Here is a 20463-nt window from a genome sequence, read left to right on the forward strand (position 1 = left end):
TCTCAGATATTCATGTCCATATTGGATATTTTTTATCTTACTTTCACTCTCTTGCATGCATGCCTCATCCTTGTTGCCACATATACCTGGGCTTAACATCAAACTGCATTCCCTTTCTTGGACTTCCAAACCCTGGAGTCTCTTCTTATGACTTCTGGTCAGATTCTCTGTCTTCTGTTCAACTTTCAGAGGCTCAATTTTTCCTCTTTTGTCTTTCACTCACAATACTTTTTTGCTATCTTTCTTCCATTCACCTTCTTTGCAAAGCAATCCAATATTCTCTTGAGGAGGTTTTGGCAGATAGTTTTTCACTTCTTTACTTTGGCACATTTACCTTCCTTGATCTTATCACTTCATACTTGGTTGATCTGTTATTGGGGTGGGATGCCCTTCTTACTCATGTGTGTTTGCTTCCCTCTTATCTTGAAGACCTTCAACTGGTTCCTTTCCTACACCAGAGCATTTCAGTGTAGTTCCTGATTCTTTGGAGTCCCATGTTGAGGACACACACAAACATTGTTCTTTGTCCTCATTTGTTTCCTGTCTTTATCAAGCTCCTTTACCTATCTCTACCTCCCATGCTCCTGCTTCCTCTCCTCTCCATCTACCCCCTCCTGTTCCTTTGGCCTCATCCATTCTTCCACCATTTGTAGCTTTAGCCCCATCAGTCTTGGTGGTGTCTATCCTCTAGGCTCAGGGATAATAGTGGCCTGTTTAGCTTGATTTTGGGATCTTTGGAGTCCATTTGAGGCCAGTTGTTGGGTGTTGTAGGTTTTTTCAAGGGCCTTGCTCTTTGTTTTTGTGCTTCTCTTTTCTAAAACTTTAGCTTTAAGACCATATGATTATATAAGAAAGTTCATTTTCTTTTCAGCTTGTTTTGGAAGTTAATGTGCCTCTCTTATCAGCACTTCTACACTTGACACCAGCTTCTGTTTGCTTGCTTCAAGCCAATCAACTCCCTTAAAGGCCCTTCTTTCTCAAATTACTTTGACTAGCAATATTTATCTTCTTTTCCTCAGTCAGATACAGTTAGTACCTCATCCTGGAACTTCTAAATGCATCTAGCATCTTCTTTGTGACAGGGATATCAATTAACTCGCATCCTATTTCTTTCAACCAATCTTATATCCTTGTGTATAAATTAAGTCATTCCTCACTAAAATTGTCAGTCAAGATGTCTTTGTTGGATGAGACCCCCCTCTTTCTATTGTTGACTGACAATGGGATAAGAGCAATAGGATTCCTTTTTGACCCATGATGCCATAATAAATTTGATCTAGCCTGTCTCTCTGTTAACATAGTTTTTAAAATCTTCTGAGCAAGTTTTGTATTTCTCTTCACCACAACTTAAACTGTTGGAGTACATGATCGCACTTGCCGGCTGATAACCCATCTGCTCTGGAGATATCTCTGCAAAATCAGATGAAGTTTTGCAGTTGCTTTTTTGTGGGTGTTTAATTATAAATCTTGGTTCCAAATGATTCATTGCTCTAACATAAGAATATTTCAGAGGACATCTCTCCAGCAATTTCTCAGTCAAATTTTGTAGAAAAGAAATACTCTTTCTGAAATTTGAATAATTAAAATTGGATAGCATGATTGTCTTTCTCTGCTTGTTCAATGAGTTACCTGGCTGCAGATTCAAATTCTATTTTGTTCAGAGACACTATATTATTGTTGTTCTGAATCATCCACTTTTGCAGAATCAAGCACTGACTTCTTTATAAATTAAAAAAAAATTGTTTAAAGGATATTCTGAAGCTCCTCAAAATAAATGTCATCAATGGCTTGTCTGTTTGGAATGTTTGTAAGAAGGGTACCAAGACTTTTGGTACCTGACACAATAGAATTAAATTATGCTGGCATCAAAGGATCTTGTGTGTTATTTGCAAGGTTTGCAAATTAAGCATGTTAGCTACTTAATCTTGGGCAATTTCTGGGTTTGTTTCATATACTTCTTGACCTTTGCTTTAATGTGGATGGTCCTTTCAGCTAAAAAACTTCAAATAAAATTGTGCATTTCTCTCATTAGTAGCTAGATAATCTTCTCTTCTAGCAGGAGAATCAGAGAAACAATCACACTGTCCAGCTTCCATCTAGTCTTACTAGCTCCATATGTAAGGGCTCCACATACAACATACAGTCCATAGAACTCCAAATTGATAAACACTGGAATGTCAGGGGCAGATTCCTCTCAATCCTGCACTGTTGGTATCTGGTCCATTCACTGAAACTTGAAGAAAGATTTCCAGCATTTAGTTTTGAAAGTCCTATCTTAAACTTTCCAAGCAACTCTTAAACACATAATTAAAATATCCATTTACAACTCTGTTCTTTTCTCTGTCCCAGAAGTGAAGCAAAAAGTCCATTTGTTCTTCCTCAAAAATTGTCCCTAGCTGTTGAATTTTGCTTCTTAAATCTTCTTTGGAATAAATGCTGAGTCTAAAACAAACCAAATAAAAGCATTTTGTTTCACCACAAGAAAATCTTTGCACTATAGTGGTGTCAAGAATCACCTTTATAAACACTTGGTTAGTCTTTGAACTTGAACTACAGGAGTAATGTCTCAGAACGATTTTCAATATCCATAGAATTTACGTCACTTAACATAAAATCTGGTTGCTGTGGCTTTTGTGCTGGTGTTAGTAGTACAACCAAATGATCTTTCTCAACCTTCATTTCACCTTGGTTAGTCGATGGCTCTGACTTATACCAGAAAGCAGTTAAGAGGCAAACGTCTTGTTCAACCCTAGCACTTAACTATACTTTGGTCTTATGCTGTTTTCCTTGTGCATGGCTCATGAGTGCCTTTTCCACATGTACTTAGATTTGAAGCTAGGTCCTTTCCTAATCATAAAGAAAATTCAGTCACTCAGCCAGTCTATATTAAACTATGTTTGCTATTCGTTCTATTAGTATTTTCTCAGTTATAAAATCAATAGGTATCTACCATTCTGAGCATTCATTGCCCCAAAAAAAGAAAAATTAATTTCCAAGAAAGTCAATTTCATTAGTACATTACCACCTGCCTGTAACCAAGATTAAACAAGATAAGCTGGAAGGAGTTTAGTGCTTGTATTTCATAGAAAAAATGACGAAGTAAACTTCTATGAAGATCTATGATGTATAATGGTTGATATTAAAAATTTAAAATAGTCAGAATGTGTATGGTTAGTAAGCTTATCAAGCAATATAGCCACCAACATTCTACTGCAGCCACCTGAAAAGAAAAAAGGTGCAAATCTCTTTTAGTTTCTTCTCAATGTACATATTTTTGTATTAAGATAAATTATTGAAGATAGCAAGTGTTGACAGACAAATCAGAACTAAGCCATGGGTGAAAATTACTGTCTTAGCCATGTATTTTAACGCATATTCCAAAACAGTGATCCAGGAGTTTCAAATTTCCCCAACTTTTCCTTTTTTGCTAAAATTTCAAATTTCCCTGACCTAATTCAAAATTCCCTGACCAATGGGAACACTGCTTTTATTATTAATCTGACCAAACGATTCATGTTCCAAGATGGTAGTTAGAGCTACCATTAAGTCTCCTTTATTACTAACCTGACCAAATGCGTGTTCCGAGATGGTGCCTATACTTATCTCTATTAGATACTAAGGAATAATGATAACTGAAATGAGGAACTATAGAATTATTCTAATGACTGTTTCAGATATTTAAAATTGAAAAATTGTTAGTAAAAGAATTGCTCATTTGACCTGAAATATGCAAACACACTGGGAATGGTCATTGGGGTCCTCTGCTGGCCAGAGCCACTAAGGATGGTCATTGGATCAAGATGAACTGTTGATGTATTAACACAGTCTATTAGTTCCCTCAACACTAGAAATGTTGACTGCCCTAGCATTGTGGTTGTATGGATTCCTTGCTGAAAGCAAAACCAAATGCATAACAGAGTGGTTAAAAAAAATGCAAAATACAAATTCATTCATTATAGTTCATCTTATTATCTTCGTAACAATACAACAAAGATTCATTCACTATTGTTTATCTTGTTATCATAACAATACAAAAATTATTGTTCATCTTATCATGATAATATAAAAAGGAACAGAAAACTACAACTCATTTCAATTTTGAAAACACATTTCTTTCCTAAGAGTTTATCTTACTTTCAGATCACTAAAGAGTGGATAACGAAATTCACAAACATACATGAGAATTATCTAGTAAGTCTGTTCTTAAATGCTTGAAAGGAACTAAAAATATTTTTATACTTTTTTTTTATTATTCCAAAATATATAATGGAAGTCAACATGATAATTTAAGTGTTATATGTAGAATGATAAGTCATTACTTTAACAAGTATAAGCTTAGAACCATAAGATTAGTTAGAATTCTATGGGAAATCACAAATAAGGAAGATCCCAAATTAAGGAACCTTAAAATACCATAATGTACAAAGTTACCCTCAGAGAGTACCACAGTATTAGGTATACTTCATCTAAATAAATGAGTTTTTTTTTAAACTGCTACCCAAGGTTTTCACTTGTTTGGAACTCATTTTTTTTTGAGAATTTTGTTTATTGCACTGGAGATTTTGTTCAGTCAAATATTTTGTAATTTAATACTTACAGGTCTGTATGCACTACTAATGAAGAGAAAAGTTCAAGAAATTTTCAGTGATATAGGTTGTTTCTCTATAGATTTTAGTTTAAAAATTTCATAATTCAATTGGACTACTATCTTTCAACAAGAACACAAAGTTCTTGGGACATCTGTGAAGGTGAATTTTTTAAAGATTTAGTTTCCAATACTTCTTGTTGGTAACACACTGAAAATTGGAATGTGTACAGAGATTACTTATAATAAAAAGTATCAAAATTATATATGTATGAATACAACTTACATTTTAATGTATGTCCATTTATTATAATAGCATACATTAAAAGAGAAAACATTTGTGAATCTACATAATGTTTCTACATAAAACTTATATGACACATTTGTACAGATAAATTGTATAATGCACACTTCCTTCAAATTCCATAAACAGATTAGAACATAAGTATACTCACATTTTTTAAGATTTAACAAAAAATAAGTCTTACCTCTAGACTTAGCAAGTTGTTTCTTTGTTTTCTAAGGAGATCAACAGTGAGTACATGCAGCTTTTCAAAAACAGTCTCAATGCTGTTGGCCTTGATGTCAGGTACAGCAAGTTTTAAGAACTTGTTCTTAAGAATATTAAGTATTCTTCTGACAGCTGACCTGTCAAAAGAGAAACGTAAAAATCTAGAGCAAACTAACTATAAATAAGATTGTTCCATATAATACAACACATTCTACACACTGAAGAAATTTTAAGGCACACCATCCTGTGAAGCTAGAATATTTCTGAAAATTAAAAAATTGAGATAGCCCAACCCAAACTTTTTTAAGAAAAATATATTCCCAAAGCTACTTAAATCAAAGCTCTCACCATATATCTATCTCGTAAAAATAATTAAAGCATGAAGTAATTATAATGTGTTATTAACTACATAACAGTGTAATTGAATATTGTGATGAGTATGTTTAAAGAAAATATAGTAGCAGATTTTAAAAGTCACTGGCTTTTCAAGGTCAGCTTTTAAAATACCATAGTTAGCTGTCAACAAGGTGTCTACAGCCACAGGTTAAGGAAAGTTCTGGAATATTTGTGTACAAATAAAATAGTCAGCTAAAAAAAAATCCTTAAAATAACAGTCTCCCAGTGCACTTACGATGTTAAAACTTTGGGGTTCAATTCCCTGTAACAGACAAAGTGCAGATGGCTCATTGTGTAGCTTTGCACAAAGAAAACAACAACTAAATAGTTAAAAAATTAACAATAAAATAGTTAGCTAATAAATAGTCCTGTAAATAATAAAGATTATCAATAAAACAACAAGTTAAAAAAATTCCTTCTATATTAAAAATCACCAAAACTATGTAATTCATTACATTATGATAACCCATCAGTTTTAAAAAATCCAACATTACTTTATCACATCTGTAAATAATTATTTAAATCAGCTTGAAAGTAACAATGTCTATATGAACACAAAATACCATCAGTTAAGTAACTCTGATTATTAATAATGCTTAACACATCAGGTAACATTAAACTTTTATATTTAATTTGATCTCCTCTAAAATTATGTTTTCAATGTCAACAAGTCCAAAATTAAAATGTATAATCCAAAGGCAAATAGTTAAAATTTCTAAGAATTTTGAGCACCAACATCATATCACTACTTTTTCATATTTTATTTTTGAAAATATATCAAGTCAAAAAAAGTCGCTATTTTCATCTTCTAGTCCAATTTTAATGGGAAGTTTATTTCACTGTTACAAAGTTATCCAACAGAATTTCATATGTAATTACATTCTCATCCATAACAGATGTATATCCAACTTAATAAATATGTTTTAACTTACTCAGTTGAGAAATCTTCCTCCATTATTATCTGTAGTGAATTTAAGACATCCACAAAAATTCCAAGACCTTTAGTGTAAGGGCGCAAGGAACAATTCAAAGGAGGTGCATAACTTTTACCACCAAGACGAAGTTTCATCACATACGAGACAGCTGTCTGAAATGTGAAAAATCCTGTGTTCCTGTAGTTCAATTTATACCATTTGCATAATTATGTATGATTCTCATGTCTTAAGTATAAGAAGAAAAATGAAATACGAGTTATGCACTGAATGTATATATTTGTTTCACTTCAAATTAATATGTATTAAATACATTTTGTATTCATATTGCTAACTTTTCTTCAGTTCTTACTTGAATACTCATTGTTTTGCCAACTGTGACTTGTTTCTTCAATCTTGTATTTCTACCCACATAACCTTATGCACCACCAGTCATAATACTGACTTTTGGTTCATTAATATGATAGAAGACCACAGTGTGTGTTTGTGTGTGTCTATATATAAAAATGAAGTATTTGTATAAATTTCAAAATAATGACATACATGAAATTATATTATATACAGTAAAAAATAATTACTAATATTTATTGATGGGAAGGGAAATAATTAGAATTGCTTATTTGAACATTTACATTTCTTATGTAGGTGGACTAATGTAGTTGTATCACATTCCCTTGTAACTGTGTGGATCTTTTTAGAGCCATTGAAGTGGTATTACTGAGGAGATCAAGATAATAGCATGAAAGTGTGGAGGATGGGAGCTATACTAAAAGACAAAGGTTGGGTGTAGTATAATAGTACTGTAATATCTTGGTATTTGTATAGAAACATCACATAGAGGGCTGGAATGCTAATTCAACGACAGTTTTGCTGTCTCTTCATTGATGTATAGTACCATAATTATTGTTGTTCTTACTACAACAACTTGTTTGTCTAGATGTATTAGTGGCTGCAGATAGCAAAAGGTGGTAAAGATGTACCATAATTATTGTTGTTCTTACTACAACAATTTGTTTGTCTAGATGTATTAGTGGCTGCAGATAGCAAAAGGTGGTAAAGATGTACCATAATTATTGTTGTTCTTACTACAACAATTTGTTTGTCTAGATGTATTAGTGGCTGCAGATAGCAAAAGGTGGTAAAGATGTTGGAGACTTGATCACTCACATCTTTTCTTTTTAATTTTTTGAAACGTGTGAAGCCAGTGAAATTGAGGTTAAATTAAGTAGGTAGGGTACCCTAATGCATTTTGAGTCTTACTTCTACCAGTACCTCAAAAAATTAGGGCATATTACATAATGACCTACCTTATGGCTTGGTGTTGGGAGCTTGTTTTGTGGCTTCAGTTTTAAAAATTAGGGCATACTACATAATGACCTACCTTATGGCTTGGTGTTGGGAGTTTGTTTTGTGGCTGCAGTTTTAAAAATTAGGGCATATTACATAATGACCTACCTTATGGCTTGGTGTTGGGAGTCTTGTTTTGTGGCTGCAGTTTTAAAAATTAGGGCATATTACATAATGACCTACCTTATGGCTTGGTGTTGGGAGCTTGTTTTGTGGCTTCAGTTTTAAAATTCATTTATTTATTTATTCTCCTCCACAAATAAATCATATATATATATATATGTGTGTGTGTGTCTTCAGTACGAGTCGATGTCACTGTGTTATTATATATATATATATATATATGTGTGTGTGTGTGTGTGTGTGTGTGTGTGTGTATGCGTATCTTCAGTACGAGTCGTATGTCACTGTTTATATATATACCACGTCAAAAGCATACAAAATTGTAAATGTCTGGCCATAACACCCAAAAGCATTAGGGATATTCCATCTATCAGACACAATCAAAACAACAGATGCAAAACCTGAAAGCAAGTTACAGATTCAGTAAGGGGTTAGGAACTGGTTACTAGAACCCCATAATGTTCCAGATCCCACTATCACTCACTGTCTGTATAAATGGTATGATTTTACATTCTTCTGTTACAGTTTTGTTGTCATGATCATGTATTTGATGCTGCATACATCTAATTAAAAATGTTATTTTTACGTAATTACCTTGTCAGGGCTGTGCATAGCTAAGTAACTGCCTGTACACCTTTGATGCAATATAGCTAAATGTGAAATACACAAATAATTAGTTATTAAATAAAAGGGTGGAGGTTGGGAGTTATGCAGAAATTTAGGGTGGCTCATTTCTACTATAAGAATATTATTATTTTTTATAAGATCAATTAAAAGGGTGGAGATTGGGAGTTTTACTTTGTACAATTTTTTCACATTGGTTTAATTCTATGATAAAGCTATTTCTAAATATTAAGGGTAAATGCCTTCCCACAACTGGCTAGAGACAGTGAAAGGCAGTTGGAGTTGAGACGTTGTGGGTTCAAGCACTCAACTCCTAACCCTTAACTGATTCTCCTCAGTTGCTGGCAAGTTTTACATCTGCATTTGGGTTTTGCCTGATAGATGGAATATCCCCAAAACATATTTGGGTGCAATTACCATAGGCATTATCCTTTACGACTTAATGGTAATGACAACAAAGAATGATAACAGAGGCATAATTATGAATTTCAGTTTTATCATATTGTTTATGATGTATGGGAAAAGCCAGGTTAGGGTTAAAGTAAATTTGCATTTCATTTTTTCATGATTTATATATTTCCTTGCCTCAGATTTAAACCCAAGACTTGTACCTAATATTTCATGTAAGCATACATCATAAAGCACCAATATGCATACAATGTACATTTCATCTACTCCTTTTAAACTTGCTACAGTATACATGATTGTCATATAGAATATTACAAAGCTGGCCTATGTTCACTATGTGGTGTAATTTCTGGTTTTTGTAACTTTAAGAATATTTTAAGTTTGATCAATTTATTTTCATGCTTAGTTTAGGAATACCGGATTTAATGAATAACAACCTGTAAAATAGAATAATTTTGGGAATAACTGATTTAATTTTATCCTGAAGCCTTTCTACAATGTGATGTTTTTGGTACATAATCCATTTAATTGAATGTGCACTGCGTTGGTCCAGTGGAGAAGTAATGTTGACCACAATTCAGAATTTCCAAATTGTACCTTCATGAAATGTGGTCAATAGTACAAGTCTGTTGTACACAAAAAATCAGGTGTATTACTGAAGTTTTAGTATTAAAGATACATCTGTGAAATCTCAAAGTCAGTCTCAGGCTCTGACAAGTCAGATTCAAGGTGATGTTTATGTGAAGAATAAAAATATTTTGTCTCTTGTACAATTTGAAAGTTATATTTGTATAACCTCTACATGTGCATTTAGGAGGTTCTTTAAAGTTTTTTCAGTGTCCCTGTATATTGTGTCTAGCATTTTCTTTACTCTTGACACAAATTGTCGCAAAATCAGCAATGTGGGGTATCATGAAAGTTGATAACCCCAACATCAAATTCATAATACCATGTTGAATGGCACTCTGTAAAAGGTCAGGGCATGCACACTTTGAACAATGAACTTACATTAGGAATTAATTGTTATAATTTTGAGCCAATGTATTCAGCAGAATAGATAAATGGCATGCATTTAAATGAGGAGCAAAATGAAAGTGAAGCCATACAGTTGAGCAAGTGGTGTGGCCATGAACAATGTGCACAGCTGGACTGTTGAAAAAAATGTGCACTGCACAGGATCTGATTTAACAATATCAAACTTGGGAAGTCAGGACTGCATTACAGAACATGTAGATGATGATGATATTATATTGAATCCCACTATTCTTCAAGCCATTTACACACAGGTAATTTATATTCACCTTTAGAGTTCATGTAATCTACTGTCTGGCTCCATGATGATTGCTAATAATTTGTCACGTAAATGTTACTTTCTACAACAGACATTTCAGTAGTGCAAAATCATGTGACCCTTTTTAACAAGATCCAACCAGAACACTAAATACTTTTCTCTTTCACATGTATCAATTTACTCACTGTTGACAGATTCTGCCAATTTGTCCCTGAAAGACTTAATATCATGAAGTACTCTATTATTGCTTTTGACCAGTGAAGGCTTACAACGTGGCAGTACTCATATACACGGTGAAGTTGTCCATTTGTAAACTTTACACATGGAAATCTTGCTAATGTGTATTTTAAAATGAATTTTTTTAATTTTAGATTTCTATAAATTTACAGAAAAAAAAGTTCCATTTGATGGAAGTATTTTGTTTTCCTTTAACAACTGGTAAGATTCTATTCCTTTGAAACCTTTACATGATAATGTTTCAGGTTCAATGGATAATAATCTACATGTAGTTGAGATTCTAAACATGTGTAACACTTACCTGGCACATTGGCATCCCAGTCTCCATTGACCTGTGTTTTAAGTGAGTAAAGGCAGCATGACTGAGACCAACCAGTGGTGAAGTAATGGCCATAGCTAGAGCTAGTTCATCACGACTGTTCACCAAAAGTCTGATGAATGCAGTCATTACTTGTTCTACATAATCCTAGTGTGTAGAAAATTAAAAAACATGGATAAAGCTGAACTATGAATATTCTGCACGGTATTAAACTTAAAGTTAAGACACTTGAGGCCTACTTTGTGCTCACCATCATAAGATTACATTGTACAACTCATCTCCACACAAGTTTTTACAAGCACATTAACACATCTTGCTTAACTCTTTCACTAGGGGTCTAGGTGCATTGCTCCTACTATATAACCATGAGAGTAGTTATGCTATAACTTTTGATAATGTATGCATATCTTCAGGAAATTTTGCAGATTATCAGTAAATATTAAAAGGCTTTCATACAGAAAATATTGTTTATTTTTATATTAAGTATTAAGATTCTTTAATTAAAGATTTGCTCATAAATTTTTTGTTTGGAATGTTGACTATCCAACATGCAAATGCATTTTGATTTGAAAATTAAAAATACTTTTCTTTATTTCAAAATTGTCAAATTGCTTTTGTGTAACCTCTATAACCTCCTAAATAACTATCAAACGTTTTTTTTATATTTTACTTATTATTTTCTCTACCATAACTCTGTATGGGGTGGGTCAATTTGACTGACCTCATAGACACCATAAAAAATTAGTTAATAAATTTAAATTACCCCTTTTTTGTCCTAGAATGACTAAATTGTATCAGGAAACCACAAATGTTTATTCTACATAGTTTAAATCTTGTAACAGTATACATCGATTTATATTTATAATTTTTTTTTTTTTCGTTTATTGGCCATTGAACTGTGTCTAACTAATAACCCTGCCACACAAATTGTAGCCCGGCATGGCTAGGTGGTTAGGACGCTCGACTCGCAATCTGAGGGTTGCAGGTTCGATTCCCTGTCCCACCAAACATGCTCGCCCTTTTAGCCATGGGGGCTTTATAATGTGACGGTCAAGCCTACTATTTGTTGGTAAAAGAGTAGCCCAAGAGTTGGCGGTGGATGGTGATGACTAGCTGCCTTCCCTCTAGTCTTACTCTGCTAAATTAGGGATGGCTATCGCAGATAGCCCTCGTGTAGCTATGTACGAAATGCAAAAACAAACAAACATACAAACACAAATTGTAAATTATGCAGTGCATGTGCAGTTCATTTTGAAGTATCAAATAGCATAAAACTGTTTTTTACAAAGTATGAATGTCTTACTCTTCCTAGTCTTAGTACTAGCATACTGGTATTTTGTAAAATACAGCGACATTTTGGTTACAATATGTTATATATATATATATATATCATTACTATATATATAAATAAATTTATAAATTTCAGTTCTTTTTCTTAAAACATAAAACAGTAAATAAAAAGTATATAGAAAACAATGATCTTTACTACTTATTAAGTTACAATGGATTTTGTACTTGTGCATCATACTTGGTAAGCCTTGTTGAACTTCACAAAAGGAGGATGTAAAAAAAAAATTATTTTTGTAGGTTTTATATATGCAGTTTGAAATAACAAAAAAACTATAAATTACTATACCAATACCATAAAATTCCACCATAGTTTATCAGGCTTTCTATTTAAGCTTTGTCACTTTGACCTAAATCTTGAACCCAAATAGACCTTTAGAGTTTCGATACTATAACTTCTAATGTTTTGTGCATCTTCACGAAATTTCACAAGCTTTCAGTAAGCATCAAGTATTTTGTAGACAAAAAATCTGGATTTTGAATAAAGTATCTTCACTAAACATTTCTCTGATTATATGAGGTCAAAATGTTGACTGCTTTGAGTACAAACTAATTTTCATGTTAATATTAAAAATACTTTTCTTCATCTGAAAATTCTCAAGTTTCATTTGTGTAATCTCTAAATCCTCCTAAACAAGTTTCGAACATTTATTTTTTGGTAAAACATTATATTTTATCTGTTATTTTCTCTTCCCTAAACCTATGAGACTGGTTAATTGGACCTACCTTGTAACCACCATAAAAAAATAAGAAATAGATCAAAATTAGCCTTTCTTTATTTCTAGAATGACTTCAAATTGTAACAAGAAACTACAGAGACATCTCAAAAGTAAATAGACACTATTATGTTTATTCAAAAGTCATTTAATTAAGAAAGGCATCCAACGGCTCCCATGGCCAAATCGGTCACCTGATATGAACCCCATCGAGCATGTCTGGGCCATACTTGCTCGAGCAGTGAGAAGAAGTTCTAGAAAACCAGTGTCCCGTGGAGAACTACTTGATGTTCTGTGCAGCCTGGGTCAAGATCCTACAGGAGAAAATTGCAGAACTCATGGATTCCATGCCAGAACGAGTCAAAGCACTGAAAAATGCTAGTGACAAATTGACTAAGTACTGATGCACATTTGTAAACATTTTTGTCAAGTTGATAATGTGAGATAAATGACTATTGAAAAAAATCATGGAGTATATTTACTTTTGAGATGTCTCTATACATTTGTTTATCCTAAATAGATTTAAGCTCTTTACAGTATAAATCTGTTTCTACTTAAATTTTATTGTCTTATTGCCCTTTGAACAGTGTCCAACTAATATTCCTGCTACATAAGTTGCAAATGTGTATCTCATGTTATCCTATTGAATTACTCAATGCACAGGCTACTCACAATTTGCTCATGAGCATACCTCATGAAAAACTATTATTATTCTTTATTTTAGCCAATCTAAACTTAACTAACCTAAAAAGTTTCTACTTTTTACATTTTAGTTACACTTATAATGATAAATAAAGAATACACATAAAAACAAGAAATACAGTAATTACCTGGGGGTATTTTGTTTTAGCTGTTGACTGTCGAGGAAACAATTTATACTAATGACTGCACTAAATTTTTATTTAACTAAATAATGCACCAGAGAACACAGAATAATAACATGCAAAAAGGAGACAATGTCCTAGAACTACCACAATGTTTCTGGCTTTCTAATTATGCGACAAGAGCTGTTAAAAATTCAGCTAACTCATCAATGTGTTTCCCATGGGAATAAAGTTTAAAATACTCAATTCTATGTACAGAAAATAAAGTAAAATAATACCACATTTGACAGATTAAAACTTTGGCTTTCTATTGGTTATAAGTAATATAGTATTAAACATCAGAGATAATTATTGGCAATTTATGAAAGAGAGAATGTGGCAGGTGGACGTGATAATAGGGCTCTGATTTTCTAGGAATGACAACATTATAATGAGTAATTTACATTAAATTTTGTACTTTACGGAAGGGTGGTAAATAAATTACAGAAGAAGGGATACCCAGAGAGCAAATATCACAATTCTCATACTAGGGAAAATTGAGGATTTGTTTTCATACTTTTTTATAAAATTAAAATTTAAGCTTACATAATATTAAAATTTCGATTATTAGTTATGTTTAAGATTCCAAGTGTATTTGTATACTATAATAATAAAGTATTTAATTAAATTCTGAACATAACTCTGTAAAACCTCATGACATGTGCAGAAAAGGATGCCAATCATGAGAAGGTTAACTTGTATTTAAAAAGATTTAATTACAGCAAGAAACTTGAATGTTAGATAAATTTGCTTTATCACCCTTTAACCTTATGGTTATGGAGTTGAACCCATTTGGCTACTTCTTGTATGGAGGATGATACACAGTTTAACAATACTTACAATAACTCTGAGCTTTCTTAACATATCTTCACAACAATTGGAAAGTTATTGTTAAAGACTAAAAGTATTTTGTACAAAAAGAATGAGATTGTCTTAATTAAGCATTTTAACTAAGGATTTATTTGTAGTTATTTACACTCAAATTGAATATTTTGAGCATTATCATCAACATATTGTGCAATGAAATGTTTAAAACTGAAAATAAAAAAAAATGTACACACCATGTAATTTTTTGTTGAATAATCTTATAAAAATCTTCTTTCAGTTATATTCTTAATTGCGAGTTTTTACTTTTCACATAGTTTATTTTTAATGTTTTATTTTCCTTTTCTGTTCTTTAGCATTGTTACTTAACCCAACACACATCAATGGCATTCATGGGCAATATTAGAGTATCAATGGCGGAGACACTTTAGCCTTCATCAGAATGTTGGGACATTCACCTACTACATATTGGGTTATATTTTAAAAAATTGTTACACCTTTCTAATATGCATCTCAAAACTTAAATAACACATAATTAACTAAGATATAAAAGGACAAAAGCAGCAACAATGCTAAAAGCAGTTTGACAAGTTCTCTATGACATTCTTCGTGCTAATTTCAAAATAACTATTGGGAGATCGTATTTTAAAATGTGGTCTTTCTATTGGTTATAAACATCTAACTCAACGAAGTATAATTGGCTGAGAAATAGCAACTCTACATGTAGAAAGTGGGCATAGAATCTGTCAAGAGTTCCAAGAAATGTCTTTTTTCTCTGAACGTGCCCTAAGGAGCTTGAAAAAAAGAACGTGAAACAGAGCAATTAACCTAGATTCTATCTATAGATGGAAGGTTAGTGTACATCAAGAAGTTAAGATTTTATAAACTTTGCATCAAACTGAAGTTTATGAATTTTTCTTTAAGGTTTCTTTTTAAATAAATGAATTAAAAGTTAAATAATATAAAACTTTGAACTATGATGTGAATTTTAATGCAAATTTCATTGGCACACATTGATTGTAAAATTGCTTAATTGAATTTTTAATGTAACAACATAAAGTCCTATGGGAAAACAACAGTGTACTTAATTATTTCAAAAAAGTTTTAGTAGGACTTCAGTGTACAACTAAATTGTTATGAAGGAGCAAACTAGTCACACTTGAGAAGAAAAATAACCAGATCTGAGCAAAATTCCACAAATCTTGCATAGTTTTGCAAAAACAAAAAGTGCTATATAAACAATGCAGTGATTAACTACATATTACATTTTATTTAATCTCCATTCAACTTAGATTTAATTTCAGTGACAACAGTGTTTTCTACATATGATTAGATAGTATGACAGGTCCAAACCACTGGATATGTTAAAACTCAACTTCAATGCAGTAAGATGAACAGTAAATGAAACAAAAACTCAAATTGTGCAAGAAAAACAAAAACAGTTCTTTTTAGCATTTTAAATTAAATTATTTAAAGACTGAGCATTGGAAGGATAGCTCTCATAAGATAAATCTCATAAGTGAATGCTGTATTAGACATTGACGGCCCTACACTGTGCAAATTTTGGATAAATACACCCTGGCAGGCACCACATGCCACTGAGCAGGATCTTGTGAGGCATGAGAGGGTTTACCCAGTCAGAGAAATGGTAAGAGGTGCGTAGAATGGCAATCAGAGGCAGCCTGTAGCCTGATGAAAAAAGAAACAGACAAATGATGGAGATGGCTTTTACAAAACTGTGAGAGGTTTTCCACATGCCAGCCCCAACAATCTCCTTCAATGAAAGATAGAAGTGAGCAACCAAAGAGAGCTTAAGATGCCAGATTTTATGTGAGGACACCTGGAAGTGCTGATGAGCATCCCCACCCAAAGAAGATGCTAAATGGATTAGTTGATAAAGCCATCCAGTAAGAGAAATAGGAGAAAGGTCGCAGGTGGAAGAGGGATTCCAAGGAATGAAAAGATAGGAATGGGAACCACGAAAGGGAGCAGTGGGAGCCAAATAACAACAGACTGCACAAACAAGAGTAGGCGATCAGAATTAGAGCAAGAATACAGATGAGAAAAAGATAGGAGAGATATAGGGATGAACACACTGTCACCCTTAGATGCTGCAGATGTCTTAGGAAGAATAGTTTCATCAGATTAGAGAAGGATATAAAAGCAAAGGAAAAGAATGTGTGAATAATCGAGAGCATACATTTCAGAATGCCAACAACCATAGGTGAAAAGGAAGAGGAAAGAGCTTTAACAGAGAGATAGTATAAGAAACAGGAAGCCAAAGATTCAAAGGGAGGAAAGGTAAGGGCATGGAGAACAAGATTCAGGTCCCAATTTGGAAGGACAGAAGGACGGTGAGGGTGAAGGAATGGAAGACTATAATGAAGACCAGAGAAGAAAAATTCAACAGTAATAAGAAAACTGGAAAGTATTAGAGCTGCCCAGAACCAGTGATGTTTAATATTGATAAACCCTGGATGAAAGACAATGTGAAGAATTCAGAGATAGGGAACAGAAGGATGAGAATGGGAGAAAGAATGATGCAGTGACCAACTGCAAAAGATATGCTATCTCCACACATGGACAAGGAGGGAATATTGGTGAAAAAAATGAGAAAGAAGGAAGCCTACATCCAAAGATAGTACAGAGTGTCTTGCAAAGGAACAAACAAATCCCCTGTAAGAAGTTGGAGTGACAACGTGGCTGGATGGAAAAGAAAGGAATGAGGCTGAAGAAGAAGAAAATAGGATAGAGGAAAAAGATGGAAGAATTGGAGAAGGCTCAACTGAGGAAACCATGCTTAAGCTAGCCAATAGGGTGCCACAATAAGTACCGGGCAAGGAGTCTCACATATGAGGGAGGTGACAAATGGGGTGTATGCAGAGAGACCAGTCCTGACTAAATGCATCCACAGCTAGAGCTGATGGATGTAAAAGACGAGACCATAAAAGGAGAAGTTAGGCACTGTGATAAGTGGAAAAGGCATTAATGAAAGTGTTCCCCAGATGACAGCAAAGCCACTGAAAAACCTGAGGATTGAGGGACCACTCTGGAGGAAAAATCTTGTTGGGCCTCAAGAGACAATCTGTGACAAAATTAAGGGCACCCAGAACAACAGAATAAGGCAAGCCACCAGTCGAATTTGTTGGAAAGGGGCCCAGAAGAGATGGTTGAGGATAAAGAAAAAGAGAGATCCAGATTTAGTACCACCTGGTAACTGAGATAGGAAACCACAGTTGTACTCTCAGTATGGATTATAATTAGATGGCCATGTACAACTGTGAGAAAATGATCCAAAGCTTGATAAACAACGAAGAGTTCAATCAGTTCATATGAAGGGTCAATTCATCTGAGAAGCATCGGCCCAAAATCTCCAGAGTTGAGACAAACGTCTCATCCCGTCAGAGAAACATCTGTAAAAAAGATAGAGATCCAAACAAAAGGAAGAGGAATACTTTCTGTGGTATTGCCTCTGTTGAACCACCAAGTGGAATTGGTGTGCAGGGAGGGAGGAAGATGAATGAGGAAGGACAAGGGATCCCAAAAGAGGTTGCACTGATCGTGCAGTGTCTACTGCAAATGAAGCATGTGAGCACGACCCAAGGGGGATATGGGATTCCACAGATACCCAAGTCCCCTAAAGACTCTGACACAGAGAAAGAAAGGATAGAGCAGTTGAAACCAATTACTGCATGTCCATCTAACAAAGTGGTCAAGGATAGGCATTGCTTAGATGAGAACTGATGAAAACACTCGAACCAACATTGAGTATATGTGGATAAGACTTCTCCAGCTTGACTAACTAACTAATACAAGCTGCCTTCAGAAGGAGGAAACGAGTATGGCTGTAGGAGCCCGTTATTCATATAATGGTAAAACTGCACCCCCAATCCATGAATGTGACAAGCAAAGTACACACTCCTCATAAAAAAAACATACTGGGCTGATGCAAGGCCAAAAGAGAGAACGCAGAACTAATAAACCTGACCTTGACGAACAAACTAAAGATAATGTCTGGATGCAGGGGAAATGGGAATGTGAAGATAAGCATGAGACAATCACCTTGGTAGACCAATGGAGGGTTTGAAAAGTCTTCATGAGAAATAAATTGAGGCAGGTCAAGAAACTGACTGAGACATGAAAAATCTAGGATCAGATGCCAATCCCCAGTCTTTCTGGGGACAACAAGCAGACTGGAATAAAATCTTGGAGAAGGATGAGAAACCCGTTTAATAACATCAATGGCGAATAGATATGCCCTGGCCTCTGACAGATGCTGGCAAAAAACTGGATCCACTGGAGGGAAAGTAACAGGAACAAGGGAGGAACAAACAAATAGCACAAACAGGCGAAAAAAGAGGCTTAAAGGGATATACCTGTCAGCAATGTCTACTGTTCTTTTATAGGGTGTCCAAAAAGTCTGGAACCATAGGCACTTCAATAAATTTTACAGAATGCATTCCACATGTTGACCTTCTAATCCACAACAAACTTGGATTAACAGCAACATAAACTCAACCTTCTCATGCTTTAATAATACCATAACACAGGCCTGTGAAGTTAAACTTCATAAAAGTTGTTTTGGTTTTAATAATGAATTTTCCATAATTCAGCTATGCATATTTCGAAAATAATATTTGCTTTTTTCTATAACATAAGGATTTTTTACAAGTTGGAAGGAAAAAAAAAAACTTGCTTAGATCAAATTATTATTATGTTTGTTAACAAAAATACAAAAAACTGAAGAAAAGGGAAGAACATTGATGTCAAACAAATATGCATCTTCATTCATCCTGATTGTTTTTGTGATATCTGCATTATTTAGTCTCAAAACTACGTGTTATGGTCTTTCTTTTATGTATTACATTATGACGTTGTGTGAGAAATCTGTACATGATGGAGAAAAATGGATATCATTTTTGGATTCAGCGTACAGGAATCACTGTAAAACATGTAAAAATTTTAATACAATAAAACCATTGCAGGCCTGTGTAACCAGTCACGTATCTAAAATTTAGAAAAGCTGCAAATCAGATATGGTTCCAAACTTTTTGGACGTCATGTTTATTTGGAACCAATGTGAAGTATAATATTAGAAATGAGTCTAAACTGACTATTTATTACATGTTACAACATAACTTGGTGTTATGAATTCAAATGACTGAATCTTAATATCATGATGATATATTCTACTAGTAGCTACATACCACAACTGGTTAGCAGGTTGATTACATTTTGATATAACATATAGTTTCATGTTCCAGTCTTTCTCTTCAACTGGTGGTTTAAAAAAAAAGGAGGATCCTAATGTAATTAATATAGCATGTACAGTAGTGTATGTTCAACCCTTTTTGCATCTGGGTGTGGTATTTAATTATTTTCTTTCAACTTGGTGATGGATAAAGCTTATGAATAGATGTACAAACAGTTGCTTGGTGGGCTTTATTTAGATCCATCAGGTTTGTACAGCATGTTTGATACTTCAAACATATGAAGATAATAAATTAATCAATATTTATCAGTAAGTTACTTATGCTTTAACTATGCAGAGAATGTTTACTGCATTTGATTCTGGAAAAAAAACAACCTTTTTTTATTCCAGATGTATACAGGTTGATATGCATCTTTAACACTACCCACTGTTGCATAGCATAATATAACCTTATTATAATGGACATAGCACATATGTCATTATCTATGTATGTAACCAAAACTCCTGTGTCATTTATTGAATGGCAGGCACTACAAAAATCCTTAAAATTTCACACTTTGGTTATTCAAGATTCAGACAGTTAGAACAATAATTGTGGTATGTGCAACAAGCATTTCTTTATAATAGAACACAATTTTAAATAAAAGTACTCTCATCTTAACAAGAACATGAATTTCACTAGGACTGTACATGAAGGTTTGATTGTATTTTTAAATGTAGTAGTGAG

The 20463-nt window shown here is 33.5% G+C and overlaps 1 protein-coding gene across 2 annotated transcripts in view; it reads right to left on the bottom strand.

Moving 5' to 3' along the window:
* Nucleotides 1–20463, bottom strand: part of LOC106459584 (PCNA-interacting partner-like) — a 58278-nt gene that overhangs the window by 7778 nt on the left and 30037 nt on the right. For both annotated transcript variants that reach the window (XM_022386098.1, XM_022386099.1), the window contains 4 exons: nt 10756–10920; nt 6425–6579; nt 5074–5233; nt 3721–3890 (listed from right to left, as the gene is read on the bottom strand). In XM_022386098.1, the coding sequence (XP_022241806.1) occupies nt 3721–3890; nt 5074–5233; nt 6425–6579; nt 10756–10920 (650 nt within the window). The remainder of the gene's footprint in view (nt 1–3720; nt 3891–5073; nt 5234–6424; nt 6580–10755; nt 10921–20463) is intronic.

This window comes from Limulus polyphemus, unplaced genomic scaffold (assembly GCF_000517525.1).
Source record: "Limulus polyphemus unplaced genomic scaffold, Limulus_polyphemus-2.1.2 Scaffold632, whole genome shotgun sequence".
NCBI lineage: Eukaryota > Metazoa > Arthropoda > Merostomata > Xiphosura > Limulidae > Limulus > Limulus polyphemus.